The 21353-nt window shown below is 39.4% G+C and overlaps 2 protein-coding genes and 1 long non-coding RNA gene across 3 annotated transcripts; 1 reads left to right on the top strand and 2 right to left on the bottom strand.

The window, feature by feature from the left end:
- The first annotated feature begins 3078 nt into the window (after positions 1-3078).
- On the top strand, positions 3079-3909 carry LOC130735367 (uncharacterized). Its single transcript, XR_009018415.1, has 2 exons — positions 3079-3291; positions 3477-3909. It is a non-coding gene; the product is annotated as an uncharacterized LOC130735367 (long non-coding RNA).
- Positions 3910-4366: 457 nt separating this feature from the next.
- LOC130736400 (protein FAR-RED ELONGATED HYPOCOTYL 3-like) lies at positions 4367-5728 on the bottom strand. Its single transcript, XM_057588237.1, has 4 exons — positions 5113-5728; positions 4773-4954; positions 4577-4690; positions 4367-4492 (listed from the first exon to the last, which is right to left on the bottom strand). Exons 1-4 carry the CDS (start codon positions 5726-5728, stop codon positions 4367-4369), a joined length of 1038 nt encoding a protein of 345 aa, XP_057444220.1.
- An 11673-nt stretch (positions 5729-17401) lies between these two features.
- Positions 17402-18487, bottom strand: LOC130735366 (protein FAR1-RELATED SEQUENCE 5-like). The gene has a single exon (XM_057587395.1). The coding sequence runs from the start codon at positions 18476-18478 to the stop codon at positions 17882-17884; it is 597 nt and encodes a 198-aa protein (XP_057443378.1). The 5' UTR covers positions 18479-18487; the 3' UTR covers positions 17402-17881.
- Positions 18488-21353: the final 2866 nt, after the last annotated feature.

Genomic DNA, 21353 nt, shown 5'->3' with positions numbered 1-21353 from the left:
ACTAACTCATGGGTTTGTTGAGATTGGGTTGTGAGCTACACACTTTCGTGGTAAGGGCGATTCGTTGTTTGGCTAACCATATTGCATCAATCGGGTGAATAACGGGAATGGTTCACCTTGCATAAATGATGAATAACGGGAATGGTTCATCATATGGTGAATAACGGGAATGGTTCACCAAGGATGAATAACGGGAATGGTTCATCCAGGATGGATAACGGGAATGGTCCATCCATAGCGAAGAACGGGAAGCTTCACTGAGGCGTGAGACTTCGTGAAAGCATGGAACTTCACTGAAGCGTGAGACTTCGTGAAAGTGAGTAAGCTTCACTGAGGCGTGAGACTTCGTGAAAGCAGAAACTTCACTGAGGCGGGAGACCTCGTGGAGACGGGAACCTTCGCTGAAACGGGAGACTTTGCGGAGGCGTACACCTTCGCTGAAGCGGGAGACTTTGCGGAGGCGTGCAACTTCACTGAAGCGTGAGACTTCGTGAAGGCGCGAAACTTCACTGAAGCGTGAGACTTCGTGAATGTGTGAGATTTCACTGAAGCGTGAGACTTCGTGAAAGCGTAAGACCCCATTGAAGCGTGAGACTTCATGGAAGCGTGAGATTTCATCGTCGTTTACCCTAGGGCAACGACAGGGAACATTGGTTTAGTTGGATACGTGTGTGTTGGGAGGACGATACATTGTTTGACTAACCTTATCACCTAACTTCATATGTTGAGATTATGATGATTTGATGTTGATGAACATCGTTAGGTATTAATGATTGAACTGTGTAGGAGATTCGAGAACATGTTATGTATATACCTTAGAGTAGGCAATACATAACTTATATGTATAAATATACAACATATGTATATATCCCCTTTATCACAAGTTGATTGTATATCTATTGTATTCTGTAAGTTGACCCTAGCGCCTTGGCTTTGTTTGTATGTTTGTGTTTGGGCGGTCGGCCTGCTGCCAGGCGTCTGTCAGCCGGTTCGTGATGATTCGTTGTGCGGGAAAGACCCGGAGCGGAACGACTATTACTGAAGCTTTCGACGAGGACCCGGACTTCATGCCTGATCGAGGGAGGTTCGATGATAGTAGTGTGGGGTATGGGTGGTTAGAGTCTTTTGGAGTTGGTTGTTACTGTAATAGCTCTGATTCGTTTTGCTTTTGGGACAGGGTAGGTTCCCGATGCATGGCTTTTTGTGTGGTTCTCTTACGGAGGGATCACAATGAGTCAGTCGGACCATAGGGGTCTTTGCTTAGGCCATTTTGAGGCCGACTTTCTCCTAGTGGTTTGTAATTATACTTTTTCTCACTCACACTTCTGGGTCTGTATATATTTGCCTACGGGCACACTACTTTGGAGTCACTGCGAGTGTGTGTGACGTGGAAGTGCAGCTGAGGCTGTACATGTTTATATTTGATGTATGTTGGTTAGTTTAGTGGTTGGGTTTTGTCTTTACTTCCTTATCGTTTTGATTTAAAGGAAAGAAAACGAAAAAAAAAATTACCTGTTTTCCGCGTAAAGATTATTTTTGGTTACTAAAGTGACACCTGGAAATCGGGGTGTTACAAATCAGGTGTTTCGTTGATGATCTGAGGAGTCAAGGCTTTGAAATTGATGTTGATGAATTCTTCATAATGCTGCCTCCTGCACCAGAGTTTGATCCTCCTCTCACGAAGAAGGTTCAGAGGAAGATGATCTTAGACGAATCCTCTGAGGAATCTGATGGTTCTCAGAAGAAGAAGAAGAAGGCTGACCAGCCTAAGAGGAAACATGATGAAACCATCAAGCCTGATGCTGGTGGTGATGGTAATGTTGAAGCTGGTCCTTCTCCTCCCAAGAAGAAGAAGAAACAAGTAAGACTTGTGGTGAGGCCTACAAGTGTGGAACCTGCTGCTCAAGTGATCAGAAGAATTGAGACTCCTGTCAGAGTGACTCGATCCTCAATGCGTGCATCAAGTAAGTCTGCTATTGAACAACCAAGAAATCACTACTCATACACACACAGACGCACAAGGGACCCTATAGTGACATAATTTTTAAACACAGTTCATGTCTTTCTCCTTCTACCTCAAGTCTCATGGTCATGGGACTGAGCTTCACTTCTTCCTCTGGTCTGGTCTGGTCGTGCTCTTCCCTTCCTCCAGTAGCCATTGAAACTGAATAATAACAAGGGCACATAACTCAGAATGGAACTTAAGATATGAATAAGAGAAAACTAAGGTTTTGAAAAGGGAAATTTGAAATTGATAAGGAGAATCACCTCTTACTGATGATTGGGCCTTGGATTCAGGAAGAGGAGGTTGAGAGCTTCAAGAAATTGGTCTTCTTTCTCAGAACAAAGCTCGCCGGAGAAGACGCCGGTAGCGGCGGCGGCAGCGGGCGCCGGCGTCACGGTGGCCGATCATCGAATCGATGGAGGGGTTTTGTTGTGGTTGATGAGGGGAGTTCAGTGGTGGTGTTGGTTTCTCCAAAAACTTAATGGTTCGCCGGAGATCGGAGGAAAAGGGCGGCGGCTAGGGTTCTGGTGGTGGCTCTCATGGAGAGGAAAAACAGAACAGGGACAGTGGTGATTGTTGCGTGAAGGAGGCATGGAGGTGGTGGTGCTCGCGGTTTTGGCACATGATGGTGGTGTTGAGTTGCAGGAAAAATAAACTGAAGAAGAAGAAGAAGAAGGTGTTGGTGGTGTTGTAGAAAGAAGAAGAAAAGGTTTTTATGGGAGAGAGAGGGAAAGATACGTGAATGAGAAGGGTGGAAGAGAGAGAGTGTGGTTGAGGGAGTGGATGAAGGGAGAGAAAGAAAAGAAAATAATATCTGATTGGTAGGAGTGGGACCCGCGTAGGAGAGAGGAAGAGTAGTGGAGAAGAAACAAAATTTGACTAATTAAAGAGAGAGAGAAAGAAGGGTTGAGATCCTCTCCATCAAAACTATCTCCTTCCCCTCTCCTGCAACGCTTTTAGCTGTTAGATGCATCCTACGGTCAAAACAAATCAAGGTTGAAATTAAAATACGTTGTCGTTTTGCCGGAGGCCCTGAAGGAGACATGGACGCGCATCCCCTTTCTTCTCCCCCATCTTCTCCCGTCTTCTCCCACCCCGCCGCAAGCCGCGCCGTTCGCTGCCCACTGCCCGCTGCACACCGCCTCCAAAGAACCACCGCACCGTGCCGCGCCACACCCAGTAAGAAAACGCCGCCTTTACCGTCGCTCTGCGCCGCCTCTTAGGACTCACGGCACTGCAGAACCAAGTGGTCATGACCTTGTCTCTTAAACCCTTTTCTGTTTATGGTGAGAAGTGGATTCAGGATTTCAATCCCCAAGCTGCAATTTTCAATTCCCTGGTTCTGGAATTGTCAATTCCCTTGTTCTAAAATTTTCATTTCCCTAGTTTTAAATTTTCCAATTCCTTGGTTGTTACTCTGGTTGCAATTTGCAATTTTGTTCTGCAATTTTAAGTTTTCAATCTGCAACAGGTTGGTCATTGTAGTGAGGAATTATACCAGGCCCACGTCCTATGGCACATGAGAAAGCTGGAACATAGTTTCTTTGTTGTTTTCACCATTTAGAGCAATGCAATGCTCTTAACTAAATGCAAGTATTTGTGTCTTACAATAAACTCTTGACATGTGCACTGTAGTTATGTAGAATAAACTCTTAACTAAACTAGCAAGTATTTGTGTCTCTTACAATAAACTCTTGACATGTTTGTTTCATCCTCATGACAGGATATGGCAAGTCAGGTGTGAAGAACAAAATCAAAGGACTTACTCCAAAGTAAATGAAGTTCAAGTTTGAAGTTGAAATGTGAAGTGTGAAGAACACATAGAATAGGATTTACCATAATGTAACAAAATACCATAATGTAACAGAAGTTCTAACTGCAATAAAATTAGATTTGAAGTACAACTTCTTGTGTACATTTCTTATATGCCTACATTACAAAATAAGATGACCCCTAAATAAAGTTTGAAAGTTGTGCCCCAAATCTTCAACAAAATAACATAAGCTCAAAATGACTTAAGCTTCACATCTTCATGGATTGGTCAAGGTTGTGACATCCTCATCAAGTGGTGCCTACAATTTGAACAACATGTAAATGTTTCAAATATAGATTGTGAAAATTTACCATCAATAAACTAGTAAAACTTAAGAGTGATGCTTATATAATTTTAAAAATTTACCATCAATAAACTAGTAAAACTATTGATGCTGAATTGGCTAAAAAATTCATTACTTTGCTACACAAGAAAAAACGTTAATCACTAAATATTTTTCAATTCACTTTTCAAAATCGATATTAGCTTACCATTGATTGTTGATTGGGTACAATATCGAGCCTTGTTGGTGCATTTGTATTGGACAACTAATAATGAAATTGAGTTTGCATAGTAGTTTCTTGACTTTGTGCAACACTTGAATTATCACCTCTTCTTTTTTTGGTAATTTGTTGTTGACCTTTCTTTTTCATACCCTTTTTACCAACATCATTCTACATGGAAAAAATTAAAGACATAAGTGATTATTATATACATAGTTGACTTAACTTTGAATATACATCATAATTTTAACATACCTTAGTAGGTTCTTGACTTTGTGTAGCACTTGAATTATCACCTCTTCTTTTTTTGGTAACTTGTTGTTGACCTTTCCCTTTCATGCTCATTTTACCCCTTTTACCATCATCGTTCTACATGGAAAAAATAAAAAACATAAGTAATTAAGTTTCCTAGTTGAATTAACTTTGAATCTACATCATAATTTTAAAATACCGTAGTAGGTTCTTGACTTTGTGAAGCATTTGAGTTGTCAATCTTCTTTCTTTTGACAAGTTGGCGCTCCACCCAACTTCTCAAACGTCTTGAACGTCTTTTACCCTCTCTTTTCTTGAAACCTCTCACATGTGTTGAACCATCATTGTTGTTTTCCAACTCTATAACTTTGTTAAGCAACCCTTCAACTTTTTTGACACTTACTTTTTATTTTGAATCTCAAGTATGTTTGTCTCCAATAAATCAACAACTTTTCTAAGGAACATGGTTGTGTCTGGACTTCTACATGCTTCAGTGGCTATCCTTATAAGGCGAGGACAAATCTCTGCATAGCACTCACTTGTGGACAAGCGCTCATCTTCTACTATATTGCTAAGAACAACATTAGGTGAAGTTCCACTTCTTGCTAACTTTGTCCACCTCTTCAAGATGTATTGCTCAGGCATTGATTTGACACCCAGATGGATAAAAACTCTGATACAATGACAACATAGTATACCAAAGGTCTCAAACTTACGACATGAACAAGAAATTGACTTCTTATCAGAATCGTATGACACTTTCCACTCTCCCAAGTCCTCTTCCATGGCAATGACACAATCAAACTGTGATGATTTATTATCCATGCTCTTCACACAACATGCTTCAAATAACTCATACTCATTTTGGAATATATCAAAAATAGTGGGAGTATAAAGCTCAGACACTTGTTTCAATATATTGGAATATATGTTCTTGAGTTTGGGAATCTTTTGGCGTGCTTCATATTCACACTTCAATTCATTGTACCACTTTTCTTCTACAACATCCTCAAAACGCTTAAAAAACTTGATAATGTCTAAATTCACATTTGTAAAACCTTTAATCTCGACATTTACACTTTCGCTAATTTGGGTACTTCGCATTCCCAATGAGAAAGTCTTCTTCATGTGACAATAAGCCCACTTTTCCTTCATTGTGTACATTCTTTGCAACCAAGCGTTTTCTTCAACATCAAACTTTGCAAGAAGGGTTCTCCAACTGTGAGACCCAAGTTTTAAGTTTGGAATAAACCGAATAAAATTCCTTTTTCACGATTAATTCGAGGTAACATGGAGGAAAACCTGAACAAGTGTTTATTGAATGGGATAGATTTGTGAAGGAGAAAGTTCAGGAAAAAGCTAAGGATTGTATCAAAGTCGATAGAAGTTATAACACGATTAGTATTCGCTTAAACCTAGGTCAAGAACGCTAGTAAATAGCTAATTTACTCTTTAAGGTACGATGGAAACTAATTCCAAAAATCTTCAGAGAAATGTTAGAATTTCTCTTATTCGTCTATAAACGAGCGTTTCGATACGAAACTCTGGAATGTACGAACGACAAATTCCAATACTCGGAAGTTTGCCGAAACCGAAACCCTGATAGTTCATAAACCCTAAAATCAACGGACGATGAAGACTTTTTCCATTCGGAGCTTCAAATAAAGATTTCATCCGCATACGCCCACTCTAATCGACGTTCCAAATCTTTCTTCAGAAGGAAGTTTCTGCATCCGAGGTCAAAACCATAAAGTACATTTTTAAGCCGGTAAACATTAAAAACAAGCCTCGAAAACCAAAAATCATACTGATATTTCTTTGAAGAATTAGAAGATTCAGCGGGAAGATTATCGTGTCTAAAATACGTTGGAATCAGTAGGAAAAATCGGAATCGCGAAATTTTCATTTTTCCGCATTTTCCATTTCCTATATATAGTTTGAAAAATGAAAAAAAAAACAAAAAAATCACAAACCCACACACACGGCCGAGAGCTTCTTGGAGGAAAGGAGGAGAAAAGTGATTTTTCCAATTCTTGACCGATCGTCGTTCCGTTCGTTGCTACGCGTAGACCTCGAGGCACTGATGCTTTTCCCTACCTCTGATCGTAAATTCTGTCGCTTTTCTCTATGTCTTTCTGTGCTCAAAGTTTTGAGCTTTTTGTAAAACTGTCCAAATAAGTTGATTTCAGTGTCTAAACTTATTGCCTACGTGCTCTAGAGCATGAATATCCGGTTGTTTTATGTTGAATCTCACCGAATTGCCGCCGAGTTTCAATTCTGCTCAAAAACCCATTTTTATGCTGAGGTTCCGCTTTTTGGATGAAAAACTCTCGACTGAGCTTAGCTTTAGTAGAATTAGTTGTTATAAATGTCGTTAGAATCGACCCCATCTAATTTGTTTTTCGAAATTTTGATTTTGAGTTTCCGAGCTAAAAATATTGACCAAAATACCCCTGCGACAGTTTTCGACCCGATAATTTTTCTGAGAGTTTCCCTGGCCTAGATATCGCCTAAGAATACCTAGGAATTGATTTAGATCGAAGAAAAAGTTCGAAAACCCTATTTTCCATAGTGGCCGAAACCTATTTGCTTGGGTACCGTGTCCAAAAATAATTTTTGGGTCTCTATGACCTAAGCCATTGCGTAGCTCTTTCAATTGTCGAAATTTTGGCACCGGTTTCGTGTCATTCCGAGTTCTGTAGCTCGAGTTATGCACGTTTTAGCGAATAAAGTGTTTTTGTACAAAACTTGAATCGAGTCAAAACTCATCCATTCGGGGAAAGCCCTTCCATTCGTGCCTAAATGTTGTACTCTGAAGCTTCTTGAGCTTTGTCGAACGTTTGTTAGGATTGTTTCGACTATATCGACTTAATTTGATTGATTTTTGCTTTGTTTGCTCTAAGGTTCGTTTGTGGAAACCTTGGGCTTGACTGAGCAAGCTTGTGAGTGAGACCTGCACCGCGAGACCAGAACAACTCGAGGTTAGGGCAACTTACTTACTAGCTATTGATTTATAGGCGTCGATAAATTCGACTTGAATATTGCTTGTTATTGAATATTGCTTGGGTATTGTTTATCGTTTGAAATTGGAAAATGTTTTCTGAGAGGCTTCGGCCGTTTACTGGTTTCTGTCTTATGATTTCCGCACCGTATTATTGTTGCATCGCTCTTTAGAGCTGAATGTTGTTGAATTGATATCGAATTGTGCGTGTTGACGCGATTGCGGAGTGTAGGACATTTGAGTTGATTTTGTTGATCTTTCGGGTTGAGAGGAAACCCTAGGCAGGTCCTGACCTGAGGTCTGAGATCTAGCCCTCTTTGGAATACTTAGACTTTTCCCGGGGATTTTATTTGGGAGGTTTGGGAAACTTTGAATAGTTGGAATTTGGAACTTGAAGAAATTATGGAACTTGGATTTCGATAATAAACCTCATAATTTAATTAACTCAACTTGAAATGCTTTGATTAATTAACGAGACCTTTGGGAAAATTTAAGAGTTGGAAATGATTGTGAAAAACGGGAAATAGTCGAAAAGCCATGAACTTGAGATGATTTGATGGTTGTCACGGGGATGAACCATAGTGACCATGGAAATGTCACTGAGTGCAATATGTACTCCGGCTTTTCACAACCTAGTCGCAAGACGACTTTGATCTTCGGGTCCTTTTAAATTGAGATTTGTGGTTAAACTCGTACGTGTGAGGGCGATTCGATGTTTTGTTAACCATATTGCATTATGCATATGTTTGGGGTTTGGGACGGTCAGAAGACTGGGCCTTCACGAAGAACACCAAGAGTGTAACTTCGACTTTGCGGCGCGAATCCGTATGTTCAAACCCGACGGGTTGGGCCGATTCGGCAATAATTGTTGACACGCGCGGATCCGTATATTCAATCCGATGGATTGGATCGATTCGGCGGTAGTCACTCAAGCTCGCGTGAATCCGTATGTTCAATCCGATGGATTGGATCGATTCAGCGATTGCCATTTTAACTCGCGTGAATCCGTATGTTCAATCCGAGGGATTGGATCGATTCAGCGATAATCTTTCGACTCGCGCGGATCCGTATGTTCAATCCGATGGATTGGATCGATTCGGCGATAGTCTTTGGACACGCGCAGCGTCCGTATGTTCGACTCTTTTGAGTGAACCGACTTGGCGTTGTCACTTGTTGCGTGTGCGAGTCCGCATGTTCAACCCGATGGGTTGGATCGACTCGACATGCCTAATTGTTGGGATAATCTTCTGAGTTGACATTGCATGCATACATGCACCCCTACTGATTTATTGAGCCATTGTTTATTGAACTGTTGAGATAGCAGATATCGAATTGTTTATTAGAGCCTTGATAACATGTTATGTATATACCTTAGGGTAGGCAATACATAAATTACATGTATATATAAAACAAATATATATATACCCCCTTATTCTTCACATGTTGTTTGTATTATCTATTTTATTCCGTGAGTTGACCCTAGCGCCTTGGCTTTGTTTGTATGTTTGTGTTTGGGCGGTCGGCCTGCTGCCAGGCGTCCGTCAGTCGATTCGTGATGACTCGTCACTCGAGGAGGACCAGGAGCGTAATGACCATTACTGAAGTTTCGACGAGGACCCGGACCGAATGCATGACCAGATGAGGGTCGATGATGGAAGTATAGAGTATGGGTGTTTTAGAGCCTACTAAGGTTGGGTGTTAATGTCATAGCTCTGATTTTCATTTGTACTTTTGGGACAGGGTAGTTTCCGACAGGTTGCTTTGGGTGTGGTTCTCCGTAGATGGGAATCGCATGGAGTAGTCGGACGTAAGAAGTCCTTTTGGAAGCCGTTTTGGGCTGACTTACTTTTCGGAGGACTGTATTTATAAAACTTATGACTCTATTATGAGTCGTACTTGTTTGCCGGTTGGCAATACTTTTAGTTACTTGATGTTACTTTCCGTCACTTGAGGACACTCGTGACGATGTTTTAAGTTACAGCAAGGGTGTGCTTGTATTGTATATTAATCGCTGTTAATCGCGATTGGGATGAGTCTTTATATCGACAAGTCTTTTTATTTAAACAAAACAAAAAAAAAAATACCTGCTTTTCCGCTTTATTTTATTCTTGAGTTACTAAAGTGACGCCACCGAAATCGGGGTGTTACATTGTGGTATCAGAGCTTGTCGAGTCTTTCGGGAGTCTTTCGGGAATAGGTCTTCTGTGCTAGGTTGTGTGACTCTGCAAAGAGTAAAAATTGATTGTCTGCAAGCGATTTTTCGCTTAGAATTGATTGAAGTTAGTGCTTAATCATATTGTATAGTTATGTTAGATGCTATCTTATGATGAGTACTAACTGTTTGTTTAACTAAACAGAACATGGTGAACATGAACCAACTCGCTGAGGCAATGACTGCTATGGCCCAGGCAATGACAAATCAAACTGCGGAGAACGCTCAGTGGCGTGCTGACAAGGCTGAACGTGAGCGACATAAGCATGAGAGGGAGGTAGCCCTAGACCAGAATAGGGGGATGACTGATTTCAGGCGACAGGATCCGCCCAAGTTTACAGGTGGGGCTGACCTAGACAGAGCGGATCTATGGATCCAAGAGATTGAGAAGATTTTTGGGGTACTGCATACCGCCGAAGGAGCTAAGGTGGGCCTTGCCACCTACCTACTACTAGGAGATGTTGAGTACTGGTGGAAAGGCGCCAGAGGGATTATGGAGGCCAATCACGAGGAAGTGAATTGGAACTCGTTTCGAGCTGCGTTCCTAGACAAGTACTTTCCGACTAGTGCCCGAGATGAGAGGGAAGCGCAATTTCTGACTCTTTGTCAAGGGAGCATGACCGTACCTGAGTATGCTTCCAAACTGGAATCATTGGCAAAGCACTTCCAATTTTTCAATGACATCGAAGATTCGGTGAGGCCGCTAGGGATTGTGCGATTTCAACCTTTGGTTGAGAAGGCAACAGAAGTTGAACTTATGAAGAACAAGAGGATTAATAGAAAAGGCACTGGGGGACCAATGAGGTCGAACTTTCAAAATAATCAAGGGAACGAGAGATTCCGACAGGAGAAGCCGTATCAACGTCCTTTAGAGGAAGGTTTTACCTCGGGGCAGTATAAGCCCATAAATTATACCGGAGGAACAGGAAACAAGACTTCGGGTCAAGGAGTCACGTGTTACAGGTGCAAGAAGGTGGGGCACTACACTAACAAGTGTCCAGAAAGGAGACCTCTATGTTTCAACTGCAACCGCCCGGGGCATCAAGCCAAGGATTGCAATGTAACCAAGGTTGAGCCATCTGTGCATACGGTAAGGGGAAGACGTCCTACTGCACGGGGAAGAGTCTATGTCTTGTGCGGCGAGGGAGCTGATGGAATAGTCAGAGGAGAGTGCAAGAACGATGGTAACTTTCTAACTATTCTTTCTCATTCTAGTATAGTATACTCTTCGTTAAACCGTAGCATGTGCGACACGCCTGAACTTACTTTTACCTCTAAGCTTTGACCTTATAGTTATTACACCTACTCAGAATTTATTTGACTGCTGCTCGTGTTTGAAACTATAGAAGTTACACGAGGTTTAGAATAACACACTAAGTCTAGAAAGTAGTCTTCCACCGATGCGATTATGAGGAAGCTAGTAGCTGAAAAACGAATCTTAGCGAGATTCCGTATGGGTAGTATACGTGTTATGTTGAGGGTGTGTAGTTCCGTAGCGGAATCATTAAAGGATTTAGTATCAGGATATTTGTGACTACTGGAGGATAGGAACTCATTGACTGTTCCAGTGGGTTTTTCTAAATTTCCACCTTCGATGTATTAGGCCTGATCAACTTAATATTGAGGGGGTGATATTCGGAATCACAGCTGGTAATGGACCTTGATAAAAGGATGTGTAAGATGAATTTGAATTGATTGGGGATTAGTCGGATTTGGGAGGAAAGTTCGTGTTAAGCACTTGATTTTAAAAGATTAAGATTTAAATCTTTGGAAGTCGATGAGTGTCGTATAGACATTAATTGGTTAGTTCGTGTGATTACTCCAAGTAGAGGTAGACTAAGTCAAGAGATTTAATGCTGGAAAAATATTAAGTATTTTCTCGGAATTATGAAGTCATAGGTTATGTGATTTCAGAGTGGAATTGTTAGAGACTAAATAGGTTGCATTTAATATCAGGTTATAGATGATCACTTGATGATGACAAGATTGAGAAGAATTAACTCTGAGCTAGATTGTTGTAGTCGGGTTCGAGGAATAAGTTTTGTTAAGCGCTTGATTTATTTGTGGAGACATTATAGTCTTAAGAGATGAATTTTCACTTGAAAAGTGTTGAATTAATGATTAAGTTAGAAAAAGAAAGTTTTAGTATAAGTTGAATACTTGAGATTGTTGATATGGATTTCAGAGAAACATGCTAAGGTTACTAAGTGAGATTTACTAAGATGGATTGAAATCTTAGGGTTAAGATTGACCTTGAGAGTTGAGAATCACGTACAAGTAGGAGATCTTATGGTTGTAGGTGCGACAATAGGATTTGAATCTTAGAAGATTGGAGATCTGAAGATGAGTTTCGGGTAAAGACCATTGAGGTATAGTATAAGAGAGATCTTGAAGTAAAGGAATTCTGAGTTGTGTAGAGTGTTAAGGTTGGTTATAAGTTGGGGATCGATTGATGTTGATTATGGGGTTGCTGACATGATGAGCCATGTGATAAGATTCGAATGATGTTAGCATAATAAGTTATGATTGTGAATATCAGGATCAAGATGTGAATGTGAAAGCATGACGACACTGGTCAGGTCGTTTATGTAAGCAAAGGAGTTATAGTTTTAAGAAATGGACATTCATTTAAGAAGTATTGAAGAATTAAAGGCCATTAGAGGTCTAAACTTGGTGAAGGTTTAGGTTTTAAGTCTATGAATTCTTGTCTAAAGTGCGTAGAGCTCGAAGTTTGTCAGAATTTGATTGGGAGATTAAGAAGTTGATTGACGAGATGGTGATCAAGTTACAGACAGGGAAGTGTTAGTATTAAGATGAAAACTTGAGATATCATATTTGGACAAGTTCTTAGAGTCTAAGAGTGAATGGAATTTTGTTTTGGATTTTGATGACGCATACTAGGGTTAATAAATGAATTTTACTAAGTTGAATAAGAATCCTAGGGCTAAGGTTGACCTAGTGAGCTGAGATTCATGTACACTTAAGAGATTTAGTGGTGTTAGCGGTTACGATAACAGTTAAATCTCAGAATGTTGAAGGATCGGATGATAAAATGACTAGTTAAGTCCCTTGAGGTATAGTTATGATTTAATCTTCTAGAGGATAAGTCTAGATTTGTACGAAGTGTTAGGGATTTCAGTAAGTATAAATAGGTTTGAGTGAGGGAAGTTTTGAGGAAGAAGACGATAATAATGGATTGTTAGATATTAAGATGATGATTAACTTATCAGTTGTTTGTGAGTTGATGTTAAAGGGAATAAGTTTAGTGATGCGCAAAGTATTTAGACTCAAGTCGAGTTTTAATTTGAATGGAGACTAAGTAGAAAATTGATTTCATGGTGCGAATGAGGATAGTTACGAAGTTAGAGGTAGTGATTAATGGACTAGTGGATTCCAAGGGATAGTTTGTCTAGGAGTTTTGAAAGGTAGAGTTGAGTTTTGGATCATGAGTGAACATCACGAGGACAAGTTGAGCATTCACTCCAGAACATGGAGATGTACCGAGTTTCTAATCAGAATTTTGGACGAAACAAAAGCAAAGGAGCAAGTGGTTAAGGTTGTGCGATTGCACGGAATGCCAACAAATATTATTTCCAACGTAGACTAAATGTAAGTTGTCAAGCTAGACAACATAGAACTGAAAGATGATCTGTCTTTCGAGACGCCGCCAATTAGCATTGGTGACACAAGGATAAAACAGTTGAGAGAAAAAGAGATTGTGTTGGTAAAAGTCAATTGGAGCAAGGACACTGGTGATGCAACGTGGGGGCTTAACGAAAAGATCAAGGAAACGTATTCGGAACTTTTTACTGAACCTTAAGTTTCGAGGACAAAACTTTCTTTTTGGAGGGTAGTAATGTGAGACCCAAGTTTTTAAGTTTGGAATAAACCGAATAAAATTCCTTTTTCACGATTAATTCGAGGTAACGTGGAGGAAAACCTGAACAAGTGTTTATTGAATGGGATAGATTTGTGAAGGAGAAAGTTCAGGAAAAAGCTAAGGATTGTATCAAAGTCGATAGAAGTTATAACACGATTAGTATTCGCTTAAACCTAGGTCAAGAACGCTAGTAAATAGCTAATTTACTCTTTAAGGTACGATGGAAACTAATTCCAAAAATCTTCAGAGAAATGTTAGAATTTCTCTTATTCATCTATAAACGAGCGTTTCGATACGAAACTCTGGAATGTACGAACAACAAATTCCAATACTCGGAAGTTTGCCGAAACCGAAACCCTGATAGTTCATAAACCCTAAAATCAACAGACGATGATGACTTTTTCCATTCGGAGCTTCAAATAAAGATTTCATCCGCGTACGCCCACTCTAATCGACAATCCAAATCTTTCTTCAGAATGAAGTTTCTGCATCCGAGGTCAAAACCATAAAGTACATTTTTAAGCCGGTAAACATTAAAAACAAGCCACGAAAACCAAAAATCATACTGATATTTCTTTGAAGAATTAGAAGATTCAGCGGGAAGATTATCGTGTCTAAAATACGTTGGAATCAGTAGGAAAAATCGGAATCGCGAAATTTTCATTTTTCCGCATTTTCCATTTCCTATATATAGTTTGAAAAATGAAAAAAAAAAACAAAAAAATCACAAACCCACACACACGGCCGAGAGCTTCTTGGAGGAAAGGAGGAGAAAAGTGATTTTTCCAATTCTTGACCGATCGTCGTTCCGTTCGTTGCTACGCGTAGACCTCGAGGCACTGATGCTTTTCCCTACCTCTGATCGTAAATTCTGTCGCTTTTCTCTATATCTTTCTGTGCTCAAAGTTTTGAGCTTTTTGTAAAACTGTCCAAATAAGTTGATTTCAGTGTCTAGACTTATTGCCTACGTGCTCTAGAGCATGAATATCCGGTTGTTTTATGTTGAATCTCACCGAATTGCCGCCGAGTTTCAATTCTGCTCAAAAACCCATTTTTATGCTGAGGTTCCGCTTTTTGGATCAAAAACTCTCGACTGAGCTTAGCTTTAGTAGAATTAGTTGTTATAAATGTCGTTAGAATCGACCCCATCTAATTTGTTTTTCGAAATTCTGATTTTGAGTTTCCGAGCTAAAATATTGACCAAAATACCCCTGCGACAGTTTTCGACCCGATAATTTTTCTGAGAGTTTCCCTGGCCTAGATATCGCCTAAGAATACCTAGGAATTGATTTAGATCGAAGAAAAAGTTCGAAAACCCTATTTTCCATAGTGGCCGAAACCTATTTGCTTCGGTACCGTGTCCAAAAATAATTTTTGGGTCTCTACGACCTGAGCCATTGCGTAGCTCTTTCAATTGTCGAAATTTTGGCACCGGTTTCGTGTCATTCCGAGTTCTGTAGCTCGAGTTATGCACGTTTTAGCGAATAAAGTGTTTTTGTACAAAACTTGAATCGAGTCAAAACTCATCCATTCGGGGAAAGCCCTTCCATTCGTGCCTAAATGTTGTACTCTGAAGCTTCTTGAGCTTTGTCGAACGTTAGTTAGGATTGTTTCGACTGTATCGACTTAATTTGATTGATTTTTGCTTTGTTTGCTCTAAGGTTCGTTTGTGGAAACCTTGGGCTTGACTGAGCAAGCTTGTGAGCGAGACCTGCACCGCGAGACCAGAACAACTCGAGGTTAGGGCAACTTACTTACTAGCTATTGATTTATAGGTGTCGATAAATTCGACTTGAATATTGCTTGATATTGAATATTGCTTGTTATTGAATAATGCTTGGGTATTGTTTATCGTTTGAAATTGGAAAATGTTTTCTGAGAGGCTTCGGCCGTTTACTGGTTTCTGTCTTATGATTTCCGCACCGTATTATTGTTGCATCGCTCTTTAGAGCTGAATGTTGTTGAATTGATATCGAATTGTGCGTGTTGACGCGATTGCGGAGTGTAGGACATTTGAGTTGATTTTGTTGATCTTTCGGGTTGAGAGGAAACCCTAGGCAGGTCCTGACCTGAGGTCTGAGATCTAGCCCTCGTTGGAATACTTAGACTTTTCCCGGGGATTTTATTTGGGAGGTTTGGGAAACTTTGAATAGTTGGAATTTGGAACTTGAAGAAATTATGGAACTTGGATTTCGATAATAAACCTCATAATTTAATTAACTCAACTTGAAATGCTTTGATTGATTAACGAGACCTTTGGGAAAATTTAAGAGTTGGAAATGATTGTGAAAAACGGGAAATAGTCGAAAAGCCTTGAACTTGAGATGATTTGATGGTTGTCACGGGAATGAACCATAGTGACCATGGAAATGTCACTGAGTGTAATATGTACTCCGGCTTTTCACAGCCTAGTCGCAAGACGACTTTGATCTTCGGGTCCTTTTAAATTGAGATTTGTGGTTAAACTCGTACGTGTGAGGACGATTCGATGTTTTGTTAACCATATTGCATTATGCATATGTTTGGGGTTTGGGACGGTCAGAAGACTGGGTCTTCACAAAGAACACCAAGAGTGTAACTTCGACTTTGCGGCGCGAATCCGTATGTTCAAACCCGACGGGTTGGGCCGATTCGGCAATAATTGTTGACACGCGCGGATCCGTATATTCAATCCGATGGATTGGATCGATTCGGCGGTAGTCACTCAGGCTCGCATGAATCCGTATGTTCAATCCGATGGATTGGATCGATTCAGCGATTGCCATTTTAACTCGCGTGAATCCGTATGTTCAATCCGAGGGATTGGATCGATTCAGCGATAATCTTTCGACTCGCGCGGATCCGTATGTTTAATCCGATGGATTGGATCGATTCGGCGATATGTTCGACTCTTTTGAGTGAACCGACTTGGCATTGTCACTTGTTGCGTGTGCGAGTCCGTATGTTCAACCCGATGGGTTGGATCGACTCGACATGCCTAATTGTTGGGATACTCTTCTGAGTTGACATTGCATGCATACATGCACCCCTACTGATTTATTGAGCCATTGTATTATCTATTTTATTCCGTGAGTTGACCCTAGCGCCTTGGCTTTGTTTGTATGTTTGTGTTTGGGCGGTCGGCCTGCTGCCAGGCGTCCGTTAGTCGATTCGTGATGACTCGTCACTCGAGGAGGACCAGGAGCGTAATGACCATTACTGAAGTTTCGACGAGGACCCGGACCGAATGCATGACCAGATGAGGGTCGATGATGGAAGTATAGAGTATGGGTGTTTTAGAGCCTACTAAGGTTGGGTGTTAATGTCATAGCTCTGATTTTCATTTGTACTTTTGGGACAGGGTAGTTTCCGACAGGTTGCTTTCGGTGTTGTTCTCCGTAGATGGGAATCGCATGGAGTAGTCGGACGTAAGAAGTCCTTTTGGAAGCCGTTTTGGGCTGACTTACTTTTCGGAGGACTGTATTTATAAAACTTATGACTCTATTATGAGTCGTACTTGTTTGCCGTTGGGCAATACTTTTAGTTACTTGATGTTACTTTCCGTCACTTGAGGACACTCGTGACGATGTTTTTAGTTACAGCAAGGGTGTGCTTGTATTGTATATTAATCGCTGTTAATCGCGATTGGGATGAGTCTTTATATCGACAAGTCTTTTTATTTAAACAAAACAAAAAAAAAATATCTTCTTTTCCGCTTTATTTTATTCTTGAGTTACTAAAGTGACGCCACCGAAATCGGGGTGTTACACCAACCTTCCTCAAATTTTTCTTCATCTTCATACCCATACATGCACTTTTGAAAGTCAGTAAGAAAATGAGATTCACCCTTCATTAAATTTCCTAAGTATTTGATGCCATTTTGCATCAAGTGCCATGTACATAGACCATGATAAGCTCCAGGCATAACCTCAGCTAATGCTTTCATCATTGCTTGGTCTTGATCAGTAAAAACAGTTTGAGGCGTTTTTTGCTTATGTGCCTCTAGAAACTTCTCAAAGAGCCACTTGAAAGAGTCTGTTGTTTCATCTTATAACAATGCAGCCCCAAATATCACTGTCTTTCGATGATGGTTAAATCCAGAGAACACTGCTAGTGGTTTGTGCGAACTATTAGTGCAATATGTTGCATCAAGAGAAACCACATCACCAAAGTATCCGTAATCAACAAGCATTCTTGCATCTGTCCAAAACACATTGGTGATTTGATCTTCACTATCTAATTGATATGCATGGTAGAAAGTAGCTTTCTTTGAAAGTATTGTAATAGATAACCGGCTTCCCCTCGGACCATACTCCTTTGCCTTCTATTTCTAAGATAATTCTTTTGATCCAGGCGAGTATATCCCAAGTTAGTTCTACCTCCCACTTGCTTACTCATCAAATCAAACCTCTTCCTTTGTTGTAGGCCAGCATCATCTGCTACATCAATTTGATGACATTGAACTTCAGAAACTTTTCTTTGAGATGACAACATATGAGTTGTTTCTTGTAGATGCAAAATATGATTATGTTCCTCTATAAAGTCATGCACTATCAATTTTCCACACAGATTTTTGAGTCCCAACCTTGCTTTACAACCTGTTCTTGTCTCCGGTCTTGCATTGATTGTTTTATAATCACGTTTGTCAGGCTTTCGCAACCCTTCTTTGCAACAAACAAATATGCATGTCGCAATTGAGCCACTTTTATTATGATGAGTATATTGCTTTCTCACTCCAAATCCAACTTTCCCACCATAATCAACCCAAAACTTCCAAGCGTCTTCAAAGCTATCAAAAATCATATCCACCTTTGGCTTCCAATCTTCTTCCATCTTAAATCAACAATCCTACATTTGTTAAAATATAAAATAAAATTAATTTCCTAATGAAGTTTTTAACAGTTGAAAGAATGCCAACAATTTTTTTCATAAATCATAGCATCAATGTTAAATGCTGGTTAAACAAACAAATAAGGACACTACAATATTACATAAGCACAACACCAACCCATACATTCATAAAAATATACTATTATGTCATCTTTCATATACCATACAAGCCTAATCATATCATAGTCATTAGCACGCAAGGACCCATTTCAAGGAATCTATGTTTCTACTTCAGACCCTGTTTTCCCATTATGAAACTAACCTTAAGAATGGATGAAACCCCATAAAAGATAAACAGGGAAAATCAAGGAGAATAGTTTGAAATACATAACAGTGGAGGAATAATTTATGGTGAAACCTGGAGGAAAAGCAGTGGGGTGAACGCAGCAGCAACCTTGTGTGATGATGACTACTAGAGATGGCAAAGAGCTGGTTGGAAATGGAGTAGCAGTAGAGCCAAGAACGAAAGTGAACGCGGGAAGTAAATTTGGCCGCAGGATTTGTTGAGGTTAGGTTAAGAAGATAAGAATTTTATAATTTTTTATTATTTAATGTTGTGTGCCGTTGGATTAATTTTTAACAGATCCAATGGTTGAAAAACATGAGGGAGAGGGGCAGGAGACAATTTAGTTGGAGAGGATCCAAACCCGAGAAAGAATAAGGACGGTTGGGAGTGAGTGAGGGAAGAGAGTGTAAATTCAATTCTGATTGGTGGGGTGGGGACCATGAAGAGAGAGAAGGTTATCAGAAAATTTGAATGTGTAATGAGGATGAGAGAAGAATAAAGGATATTCTTTTATGATAGGCTATCATAGGGAATTAGGAAAGGTGACCTGTTAGAGCAGGTCATCTCTTCAATAAAGAAAGAGATAATTAAAGAGTGGAAAATCCTAAGATTAAAATAGAATAGTACACACAAAAATAATTATAATACTATTCTTGTATTTAAATAAACTCTATAAAATTGAAATATTGAAATTAATTATTACTTGATTAATTTTTCACGAATCGCGATTAGATTCGAGTCAGGAAAATAATATAAAAATACTACAATATAAATGCGCGATTAAATAACTATAAGGAAAATATTTCTTAGGGTATTTCCCGCCATCGTGGCGCGAGTAATATTCAATAAAAATAATTAATAAATAAAACGCGTTGTCGTACGATATGAAAATTAAATAAATAAATGTTCTATTTAATTTCGGGTCTCCCAATACTACCCTCAAAAAAGAAAGTTTCGTCCTCGAAACTTGAAGTCAGAGAAAGCTCGGGAATGCCATTCCCTCCTAATCCAACTTACTAGAGGCGTTAGCACGCATCTCAAAACCTGGGAAACATTACAACAAATTCACCTCAAAGGTGACCTAAAAGACAATAACAACACTTAGATACCTAGTAAACATGTTCAAATAAACCTAGATACCTCGCTTGAGTTAGTGCTATAGGCACCGAGATAGAAATCCTAACTCGGTCGCTTTCACGAACAACCTGACAAGTGTCGTCATGCTCTAGTATTCACAACTCGATCCTGATATTCACAATCATAACTTATTATGCTAACATCATTCAAATCTCATCACATGGCTCATTATGCCAGCAACCTCATAATCAACATCAATCGATCAACAACTTATAAGCAAATGAGCATCTTAAAATCTCACGATCCGCTAACGTCATCTCCTTTTTGAAACTATCCTCATTATAACCATCAAATCAACCTTTCTCTTAGTCACAAATCGAATCACCAACTTATCACCACTCTTAACACTCTACATAACTCAAAATCCATTTACTTCAAGATCATTGTTATACTATACCTCAATAGACTTAACCCAAAACTCATAACCAAATCTTCATTCTTTAAAAGTTTAACTGCTATCGTCACAACTGAAACCACTAAATCTCTTATTTGTACCTGGTTCTCAACACTCAAGGTCAATCTTAACCCTAAGATTTCAATCCAGCTTAGTAAATCTCACTTAGTAATCTTAGCATATTTCTCTGGAATCCACATCAACAATCTCAAGTATTCAACTTATGCTAAAAATTTCTTTTTCTAACTTAATCATTCCCAAATCAATTCAACACTTAGTAACTCCAGCAAACACCTAGCAATTCTCCAAGTTTTACACATTCAAGATAAAATTCATAGGTTTAAAATCTAAACCTTTTCCTAGTTTACACTGAAAATGTCCTTTAACCCTTCAACACTTTTCAAGTGAAAATTCATCTCTTAAGACTACAACATCTCCACAAAGAAATCAAGCACTTAGCAAAACTTATTCATCGAACTCGACTAACAACAATCTAGTTCACAGTTAATTCTTCTCAATCTTGTTATCATCAAGCAATCATCTATAACCTGATATTAAATCCAACCTATTTAGTCTCTAACAATTCCACTCAGAAATCACATAACCTATGACTTCATAACTTCCGAGAAAATACTTATGATTTTCCAACATTAAATCTCTTAACTTAGTCTACCTCTACTTGGAGTAATTACACGAACTAACCAATTAATGTCTATACGACAATCATCAACTTCCAAAGATTTAAATCTTAATCTTTTACAATCAAGTTCTTAACATAACTTACCTACCAAACTCGACTAATCATTGATCAAATCTAATCAATCTTTGTAAGACCCAAGTTTTTAAACTTATGTCAAGTAAATAGAATCCTATTCACGATTAGGGTTGATGTATCGTGAAGGGAAACCTGAACTAGAGTTTACCAAATGGAATAAATTTATGAAGGAGAAAGTTCAGGAAAAGTCCAAGGATTGCATTATGGTCGATAAAAGTTATAGCAC

Source organism: Lotus japonicus, chromosome 2 (genome assembly GCF_012489685.1).
Source record: "Lotus japonicus ecotype B-129 chromosome 2, LjGifu_v1.2".
Lineage (NCBI taxonomy): Eukaryota > Viridiplantae > Streptophyta > Magnoliopsida > Fabales > Fabaceae > Lotus > Lotus japonicus.
Note: the sequence above shows the minus strand (reverse complement) of the source record. Positions and strands in the feature narration are given on the sequence as shown.

What these genes read in the sequence shown, in the direction of transcription:
- LOC130736400 (XM_057588237.1), bottom strand. Translation starts at nt 5,728, where the DNA reads ATGAAGGAAAAGTGGGCTTATTGTCACATGAAGAAGACTTTCTCATTG. An exon ending in AGATGAGCGCTTGTCCACAA is followed by an intron (nt 4,955 to 5,112) that starts GTGAGTGCTATG and finishes AAAAAGTTGAAG; the next exon opens with GGTTGCTTAACAAAGTTATA. An exon ending in AAAGTCAAGAACCTACTACG is followed by an intron (nt 4,691 to 4,772) that starts GTATTTTAAAAT and finishes TTTTCCATGTAG; the next exon opens with AACGATGATGGTAAAAGGGG.
- LOC130735366 (XM_057587395.1), bottom strand. Translation starts at nt 18,478, where the DNA reads ATGGAAGAAGATTGGAAGCCAAAGGTGGATATGATTTTTGATAGCTTT.